At 42.6% G+C, this 9,868-nt stretch overlaps 1 protein-coding gene across 1 annotated transcript; it reads left to right on the top strand.

Moving 5' to 3' along the window:
- The first annotated feature begins 3,452 nt into the window (after positions 1-3,452).
- Positions 3,453-9,684, top strand: si:ch1073-15f19.2 (uncharacterized). Its single transcript, XM_058627855.1, has 7 exons — positions 3,453-3,623; positions 3,854-4,213; positions 4,831-4,943; positions 5,099-5,255; positions 6,735-7,178; positions 9,113-9,212; positions 9,418-9,684. The coding sequence occupies exons 1-7, from the start codon at positions 3,542-3,544 to the stop codon at positions 9,569-9,571; spliced, it is 1,410 nt and encodes a 469-aa protein (XP_058483838.1). The 5' UTR covers positions 3,453-3,541; the 3' UTR covers positions 9,572-9,684.
- Positions 9,685-9,868: the final 184 nt, after the last annotated feature.

Raw genomic sequence — 9,868 nt, 5'->3', positions numbered from 1 at the left:
ATTTTCGGAGATGATTAATATTTTGTTTTTAAGGCCGGCTTCATCGTGAATGTTATTGAGCTCTCTGAGGTTTCATCATTGTCTTTTCCCTTTTATTTCTCTTATCAGAGGTTCAGTTGAGTCATAAAGTTATGATTAATGCTTGTGAAAGGACGCAGGAATGACAATATTTCTTGTATTTTTTGTGTCGAGCACTAAATGTGCTCAACCCTCACGGCTTCATAAGGCACCAGAAGCCGCTTGACCCATTCATCAAACACTTGATCTGATGAGTCATTAAAGTGATTACAGGCCATTTTGCGTCTCAGTCGGATCATCTGCCACGCTCGTACTCCATCGTGGAGTTTTTCAGACACCCGTCCAGACTTTTAAACATGAATTATGCAGAACGTTGGGTGACAAACGTGACCGTGAGATACACGGACCCTAAGATGTGTGCTGCCTGTGTAAGGTCATTAGAATGTGAATGTATATAATATGGATGATTATTATTACGTCTAATTCGATTTTCCACTGAATGGTTATTCTTTATTGCATGAAATTATCCACCATCCTGTTGTGTTTTTACAAAGATTTTGTTTTTAATTATTCAAAGGCTTAACTTTCATCCTATTTAATCATGAGGAACAACAGTACTAGAATAATCTTTGCTTTGAAACGTGCACATCTTTTCACTTTCTCATATCAATCTACTAACTTATATTAACTTGCTTGTTATTCTTCCTGGCTGAGATGTTGAAGATTCAGTAGTTGCATAAATTGCTCATCTCTCAGGGACATCAGCAGATCCATAGCACGATCGACACTCATGTTTGGGCTTTTATCCGTTTTCACACGCCACGGGGTGAGGGTTAGAGTGTGAAATTAGCACACGTTGCACACTCGTGTCGTTTGTGCAAACAGATAGTCTCAAGGGGCTCTGACTGTTTCTTAATAAACAAGAACTCTTAATCACGCACTAAATACACAGGAAAGCTGAGCTGTGAAGGTGTCAAACGAGCAGCCCAAGACGTGTGAATGTGTTTCAACACCGTCACACACACACTCACATGCTCACAATGGATAACAAATACTGTGATTTATGGCAAAAGGCCGGTTTGTTGCAAGGTTCACAGCGGGATCCAGGAACATCCCAGATCTGTGTGTGGAGAACAGGAGGGACAGGGTGCACCAGCAGGTCGCAGCACTTTGTATCTCCAATCCATCAAGAGAAGAAAAAAGCAGAGAAATTTCCATTTCCATCCATCTTCTACTGCTGTGTTTTTGGACAGTGGGAGAACCCGGAGAAAACCCACGCACACGGGGGCAAACATTCTGACCACTACACCAACCGTGTGGCCCTGTTTATGTTTGTTTTCTGAGATTCGGCGCCAAAATCCCGACTTTAAAGTGCATATAAACATATAAATCGACTCCTATTGGGAGTCAAATTACCCCTGCCGTGTATATGTAGAGTCTGACCGCAGCTGGGAATAACAAATGTTGGTCCACGGAAGAACAGCCAGAAAAACATTGCGAAATCCAGCCTCGTACATTTTTTGGAACTGACGAGGAGGCCGAGTTTATGGTCTGCCAGCTCAGACATTTTAATATTTGAAGTTTATCGTTGGACGATTTGGAACGACCTCAACCGGAAACTGCTAAATATTAACAAGCTGAAAGTGGCTCCGTGATAGTCAGACACACTTTATTCAAGACATCGATTCCCTGCTTCTCCCCGGATAAATGACACGGTAGTCCAATCAAATGGCACTTCTTAACCGTGCGTACAAAACAATGCTGATTCGCCTTCTTTTTTTTTGTTCTCGCCATTCCTCTTCATGACCAATAAATGGAGTCGTCCAAGTCGTAGTCACAGTCCGTCAGAAATCCTTCAGTTTTCAATGACTGCTCTGGGAAGTGATGCTCTGTGATGACACACTGACGGAATACTGATGGTCTTCTCCCATTGGAGAGCAGACACTGTCCTAAGCTCTAATGTTGCCCATAAAGGTCGTACACAGGGTGGGATTGTCAAACAATCAATCATTGAAATGCATCGCGACATCCACCGAGGCTATTCATAATAAATGAGGAAGGAGGGATGAAGAGAAAGAAATAAAATACTGTCGGGGGGGAAAAAAGGGTTAAATAATATCAAGATATCAAATGATTCAGTCGCTGTATCTTGATAAATAAAAAAACAATTTATTTTCACCGAGTCCTGAAAAATAGAATAAATAGAGAGAATATATTTGTAATGTTTTCAACAAGAGGCGAGTATTTTGAGCATGTGAAAGTGGGAATGTGGGTTTATAATTAATTTAAAGACAGCAATGGCTAAAACAGTTGTAATATTTATATCAAATTATTTTAAGATGCGCTCTGGAAGTCTTGCCCTCGTGTTTGCCCTCTTAAACACTTCAAGATCAAGGGTGGGAATGTGTTTAGCATTTATTACTTTACTGCAAGGGCTGCACACAACATTATTCACTCATGACGATCGGAATTGGGATCGCAACAAATACAATAAAGAGTTTCAGACGCCAATTACAGACCCCAGCTTTAACCTGGAGCGAATAACACCTGTGCGTGACGGGAATGAATCCATTTAATCCACTGTGTAAAATGTTGCAAGATTTATTGGCAGGAAGTGAATCAACAACTCAGAAGTACAAAGTGTATAATCGCTTTCACTTTCTTTACAAAGGCGGCCCTTTTGTGCCGAAATGTGTCTCCAGCAGCCCGAACAGACACGCCCACGTCATACAGCTCATAAACCAACAAAGAAGACAGAGGAAACAGCAGAGCGAGAGAGAGTTTACGTGAGGCAAAGTTGTTCCCCTGACACACTTGGAAAAGGAAGATAAATCTAACTCTAACTGAGCCTTTAATACAAGATAAATTGGTTTAAAACCACGGTTCCCAAACTGTGGTGTGTGTACCACCAGTGGTACGTGAGCTCCCCCTGATGGTACATGAGCTGGGGTCATTTTGAGTGCGTAGGAAATGAAACAAACAACAAAACAATCACAATAAATGAAATGATAATAATCAGAATCACCTTATCTCACGCTCCGTCTTAATTTTATTTGGATATACCAGTGTCTGAAGTGTCGCCTTTTGTGTTGTTGTTAATCCACAGATTACACTTCAAGAGCTCAGATGGAACTTGGTATAAAAAGTTTGAGAACCTCGAACAGGAGAGTAGCCTATACTTTGATTGTGAGCTCCCTCTGTGTACGGAGGGTTTATAGCATCAGTGATGCAATCTCAGCACAAACAGGTCCATCCTTTCAGATCCTGTGTTCATTAGTTCTTAAATAAGAATAAATAATGACGAGCACTGCACTGACTTACCTCCACTGAGCACGTCCGCTGTGCTCGAACGTGTGGTTTTCACCACAGAGCTGCAGCGCATCACGTTCTCCTTTCTGAGTGGCTTCCTGTGAAGATGGGTCACACTGCTCTGTGTCTCGCAGCCTCCGCGTCGACCTCAGTCGACAGACGGCTGTCTCTGTCTTTGCTCGGTCCCTCAACGGATTCAGCGTGATTGATCATAATGAGTTTGGGGAGCTCGGACATGGCCCGAGCTGCTCTGGGAGCGGCCCTCGCACTCCTCCTGCGTGCCGCTATTATACAAGGTAATCATGGACCACATGCACTGCTGCTCATACTGTATAATATACCATGAAAGATAGAATATTCACTATGGGTTTGTGGGCTTGGTGTGATAAGCTGCCGCAGTATAATTCTCTGATTTTATCTGCCTGCATCCCAGCGGATCGCAATCTGTATTATCACCTTCAAAAGTAAGTGATTTTGTCTCCTCACTTTCCTTCCTGCCAATTTCTACAAATTACCTCCCTGACAGGGCTCCGGGATGATGTTGGGAAGACCCGGTATGAAACAACAGAAGCAGTCGTGGGCCAGAACGTGACCTTGCAGTGTGACATAAAGACTCGCCCTGGGCTCAATATTGTCAGTTTTGAATGGAGGAAGAAAAAGAACGAAACCCACGAAGAAAAGCTGGCTCTGTTTAACCTGATTTATGGAGTCAATAAGTTCCGGCCTAACCTCAGCCTAGAGTTTCAGAACAACAGCGCCAACATGTTGATGTGCTCCTATCTGCACCTCAGTGAGGTGAAGAAGTGGGACGGCGGCGTCTATATTTGTGATATTGCAACTTTCCCTGCTGGTTCCACGAGGAGGGAGATAGAGCTGAAGATCAAAGGTAAGAAAAAATGAAGGCGAAGCACATGTGAAAAAAAATAAAAAACAACCCCAACCCAAGTCTGCAGCGCTGATAGGATTTAATATATGGATAAGACATGTACAGCAAACCTTCTATCTCATTGTCAATTGCATATACCATTTCAAGTTTCTTCTGATTGCATCAGAGCGGCGCTGCACCGCCAGTCTTCTGAGCAAATGTAGAGCTGGGTGACAGATTATAAGGAGCATGAAGTGTCTCACCAGGTGCTGGGAAACCATGAGCTGCTACAGCATTCATTCCACATGTCTCTGAAGTGCATGAGAGAGATGGGACACCATTGGAGAGATTTTGGTGTTTGGAGAGCACTGGTGGTCCAACGGCTCCTTTTTTTTTAGATTTTACATTTGCACTATCATGCTATTTCTCTCTATATTCACACAGAGAGAATATACAACTTCCTTTCCTTCCAGCTGTAATTCAAGAGACGTTATGCTAATAACAACATGTTTTTCCATGTGAAACCACTGGGGTCCTTTGCAAACATCACCCACGCACTGGTTTCCAGCAGCTGCTGTGCATGCGCTTTTCCTGTGTTGTTGACGACTCATGTCAGTGTCACATTTGCTCTCTGTCAGATGTTGTCGAAATAAGGTGCGACGCGAACACAAGTGTCAGTGTCCATTACGGAGAAAATGTGACAATTCACTGCGGGGCAGCCGGTAATTCTCGGTACAGATGGACCAACAAGGTAAAAGAAACCAGAAAATACAGTCCATGACTTCATGTTTTATTCATTTTTTTTTTTTTTTTTTTTTAACACATCCAGTGAACTTTAACCTCTGACATCAAAACCTACATTTCCCATCTAAATAAGACGTGATATATAATGTTGTTTTGCCCCAGAACAAGGAGCTGGTGTCGGAGAACGGATCTCTGGAGCTGTTGTCAGTAAGCGATGCTGAAGCAGGGATTTATACACTGACTGTCTCCAGAGGAAACGAAAGTATGCATAAACAGTTTACCATCACAGTGCAGCCAGCGACCACAAGTGTACGGACAGGTGAGCTCCACATATTTCTTTGCAGCCCTTCGTTTCTTTGTGTCATGTTCAATTTTACTGTTTCCTCCGAGGGGGATTAGCAATCTCTCACGGCTGCCCGAGAGACTGAATTACTTAATAAACTACACTAGACCGGGGAGTTCTTCCTTGACAGTTGTTATTATGCTGTAGCTCAGTCAATTTTAATTTTTAATTAGCTGAGAGAAAAGGAGAGGGATTCAAAGGAGTTTTGAATCTCCCAGCAATGTTATGAAAAAAAAACACACCAGAAACTGTGAATAAAATAACACAAATAAAAAGAAAGACAGTGTAAATCGATTTCCCTGTGGGGTTTTGGGTTGAATGCCGCACTAAGCCAAGATAAAACCACTGTGTTTACTTTTTTTTTAAATAACTTTAAACAAATAAATGGTGCTGACTGGTAACAGCGCTGTGTAAAGTTAAGAAAATAAGATTTTCTTCCTCATCTGTACACATGTTTCTCACAGGAACCTGAAAATGTAACAGAAAAATTCCGAGGCCACACAGCCCCGAAGCCACTTCCTGTTCTTTCTCTGTCTCTCTCTCTGTCTGTCTCTGTCTCTCTGTCTGTCTGTCTGTCTGTCTGTACCATGAGAACAAAATCACTCATCAGCGTCTTCACAGCATCTGTGAATCACGGTGATCATGGGGTGAGAGCACAATCTGTTGGACAGTTTGAAGTAGTACAGTAGCTCAGCGTGTTTAAAAAGAGGCAGATACAAATGAAAAGGATGAGTGTGCCTGGTGAAAACACTGCACTGGGAAGGCTGTCATATTGTTTGGATTTAAAAATCACATTATGACACGTTGCGTTCTGGCTCCAGGTACATTTTTTCCATGAGCCACATCAGTTGTTTGTAAATAAACACTTATTTACCCAGTGTAAAAGTAAAAAAAAAAATATTAATTTGCTTGACTGGATGCAGCTACCCCTCACAAAGGTGGTTCTACAGGGGTCAAACGGGGTCAACGGCCCTATAACTATTAGCCTGGACCCCACCAAAATCTGGCCAGTTGATCCCGAGTGTGTAATATAAATTGTGACAAGAGGAAATTTGTGCATTAGGTGTCATGTTTCAGACTAATTTACAGCCATTCCTGTTACATCTTAATTTGAATTTCCAAGATATATTAGGGAAATTAATCACAAGCTGCCACGACCCGTCTGCCGGTCCTGACCCATGTGAATGGGAGTGAATGTAAATCAGCGGCATCCATAAATAGGTCTGCTACTCTGTATTCTGAACAAAAATCCCAAACACTTAACACCGTGTTGGATCGAAGGTGACCCTCTGACAAACACACGAGCCTCGCTCTGGACCATCCCGGGAAAACTGGTCTGGAAGCAGCACTGCCACCTGTGACCCTCAAGGGTTTACAGGATGGATGGATGAATGACTGATAGGATGTGCTTTTTGGTTTCGTTTTTTAAAGATCGACCACGTTTACCACCCACAGATTCCACAACAGGGTCCCCACACGGCCATGTGACTGAAGCGGTTTGGCCGGAAACTACAGTCAACAGCCTCACCACATCTGGACTGACAACCAATGTGACCCAGACCCGTGTGAACGATGTGAATCCAAACAACGACAGCGTTACAGCGGTCACAGCCGGAGAGCTCGAGACCAATTTTAGTGACACGTCCTCCGCGGCCACACACACCGACCCTAATCTCTTCCTCAGCTCTACTGCATTAAGTCCTGGTGCAGGTGCGGGGCTCACATCCAGGAATCGGGAAATGGAAAGTGATGAAATGAGGAACGAGTCTGAGTCACACACACGGCGTCCGGAGGAAAGTCTCTCAGCGAGGCCACAGGAAACCAGCACCTCGGAGAACATCACCGAAGGCTACAGAGACTCTGGTGTGACACCAACATCAAACACTAGTCATAAAAATGGTAGGTCATCATTTGTTAATATACCATTTCAAAGATAAACCATAAAAATATAACAGCTATTCAATCTCAGCTCAAATCAACACACACACTTTTCTTAGTCTGGGTTTTTGTCAACTAGATTCCCCCCACTTTTGTAGATTTCATTTATTTTTCCAACTATAATTTCTTTACCGTACAGAAAGTTACGTTCTCACTGAACAACCATGACTTGATTAGAATTAAACTTTTAAAATGATCTTTCCCAACTTACTACTCAATATTGGCGCGCTTTATTCAGTCTAAAGGTCAAATAAAACAAGAATAATACACGATTTTAAATCCCTGCCTTGTGATCGGTGTTAGCCACAGGTTGTTTGCCTTCATGTGGAGGTTTCACAGGCTCCAGTTTTCTCTCAGCCTCTGGCTACGGGTCCTTTTGGAGAGAGAAAACTCATTTGAAGGAGAGTCAGCTCCTGCGTTTGGTGTGAGACCAGCTGTGAGAGAGCTGCGAGACACTTTTCTGCCTCCAGGCAAAAGTCTTCACCTCCAAGATTTATGGGGGGGGGGGGGGGTTTGTACACTGGATTCAAGCTGATCTAAGCACATCTCTGAAACACATCTGTAAATGTCACAGGTCCGGTATGATTTTGTGGATTCTCTCCATGTTCCAACTCATACAATACATCTCTGATCTCCTGACCTGACCTCCTTCTAATGCTGCTTTTCCATTATACGGTTTAAGCACAACTCGGCTCAACTCGGCTTTCCAGTACCTGGTACCTGCTCTGGCTTCCAAGCGATATGAGCCAATACTCAAATGTGATGTCAACAGACAGAGCGCGACATCCGACACAGGAATCAAACAGAACTACTGACTGTAGATCAGTTCAAAATCCAGAAAAGCCGATCATGAGCCGAATCACGACCCGTTCAGCTGTATTTCAGTTCAGTGAGTAGAGTCACAAAAGACTTTTAATCCTCCATCTGTCCTGAAGCTCAGTATATTAAAAAAAAAAAAAAAAGGTTTTGTCTTTTTTTTTCCATTCCATGGTAATTCTCTGTCGACCTGTGTCTATATTTTAATAGATGCCAGAAATGGCCAAAAATCGAGATACTTATTTTGGTACCTTCCCGACATTTGACAACTGAAATGCAAAATAATTGCCCGACACATACCGACCTGAAGTGAACTGCGCCCGCTTGATGGAAACAGGGTTTTAAGTCATCCTGCTAACAGCTCCTGTCAGCCCCCCCGCGCCTCATTTAAAATCCAGAGTTGACACAGGTTTCTCTGTTGCTGCTTCTTAAAGCTCTGAAATAGTCTCCTGTCCCACATTAGGCCCTCTCTTAAATTCAATTAGAGGTTTTACCTTGTTGTTGTTGTTGTTGTTGTTTTAATGAGTTTTTTTTATTTCACCTTTACCTTGTTTTTTTCTGTAGGAAGGTTGGTTGGTAAGAAGGAAATGTAGGTAGGAATCACAGTAGATGGGAAGAAGGAAGGAAGTGTAGGGAGGTAGGTCATAGGACAAATGGGCTATTTTGTGCAACATTCCAAATGAATATGATCTTATATTAGAAGGAATCATGAGTAAAAACCAATTTGTGTGATACACACATTTATAGTATAGACAGAATAATTTTTTTTTCCCTCTAAATGGGAACATCATTTACAAAACTGACATCTTGTTCTGTTGTTGAAGACTCCGAAAACTACTGATTAAGACCATTAACTCCTCTGGAAAATGTTTATTAGTGTAATAAATGATGTGAGAAGTAGAAGCTTATTTCCCCACGGACATCCGTTCAAAAGGAGATGGTTTTCGCAGCCAGTTAAGTCGCCCCCTGGTGGCTACTACCATCTCACAACATAAGAAGACGATGTCAAATTGGACAATTGGACCAATTTTCTAAATATTGACTTGACATTTTTCCCCGTCTCTGAATCTGCTTGTCAGGCGCCTCACAGAGACATCTGCTGGTGCTTATCATCGTCCCCGTACTGCTGCTGATCGTCGTGGCTGGCGTCCTCTACAGGAGACACTTAATGCAACAGAGGTGATACACAAAAAAAACTCTGGAGTACGCTGGCACATACAGTACTTAGCCGTGTGCTGACCCTGGAGCTGCATATTGACTGTCATGTTTTCTGATAGATGCACATGACCTGTCACACCCCGCAGCCTCCTGGGTGTCAGTAACTTTGCAGCACTGCCACATTAATCGATACCTGCTCTCTCTCTCTCTCTCTCTGACTGTGTAGGATGGATCTACCCCCTCCGTTCAAACCCCCTCCTCCTCCGGTCAAATACACAGCTGCAAGACACCGGGAGATTTCTGCACAGCTTTTCCCCATTTCTCGGTGCAACTCGGAGATTGCACCTCCGGATATGAAACACATGTTTATCCATGTATAGTTATGCCGGATTAACAGTGTGCTTGTCGTGGGTTAGAATTAGAATCATAAGCTATGTTATTTTCAGGGGTGCTTTGTTTTATACGACGAGTATTGGGGCCAAACTGAAGAGAAAAAAATCTCCAAAAAAATTGGAGAATAAAGTCGTAATATTATGAGAATAAAGTTGTCATATTACGAGAATGAAGTCATAATATTACGAGAATAAAGTTGTCATGACGAGAATGAAGTCGTAATATTATGAGAATAAAGTCAGAATATTACGAGAATAAAGTTGTCATATTACAAGAATAAAGTC

The sequence above is a fragment of the Solea solea genome, chromosome 4 (genome assembly GCF_958295425.1).
Source record: "Solea solea chromosome 4, fSolSol10.1, whole genome shotgun sequence".
Classification (NCBI taxonomy): domain Eukaryota; kingdom Metazoa; phylum Chordata; class Actinopteri; order Pleuronectiformes; family Soleidae; genus Solea; species Solea solea.
This window is presented reverse-complemented; position numbering and strand designations above follow the sequence as displayed.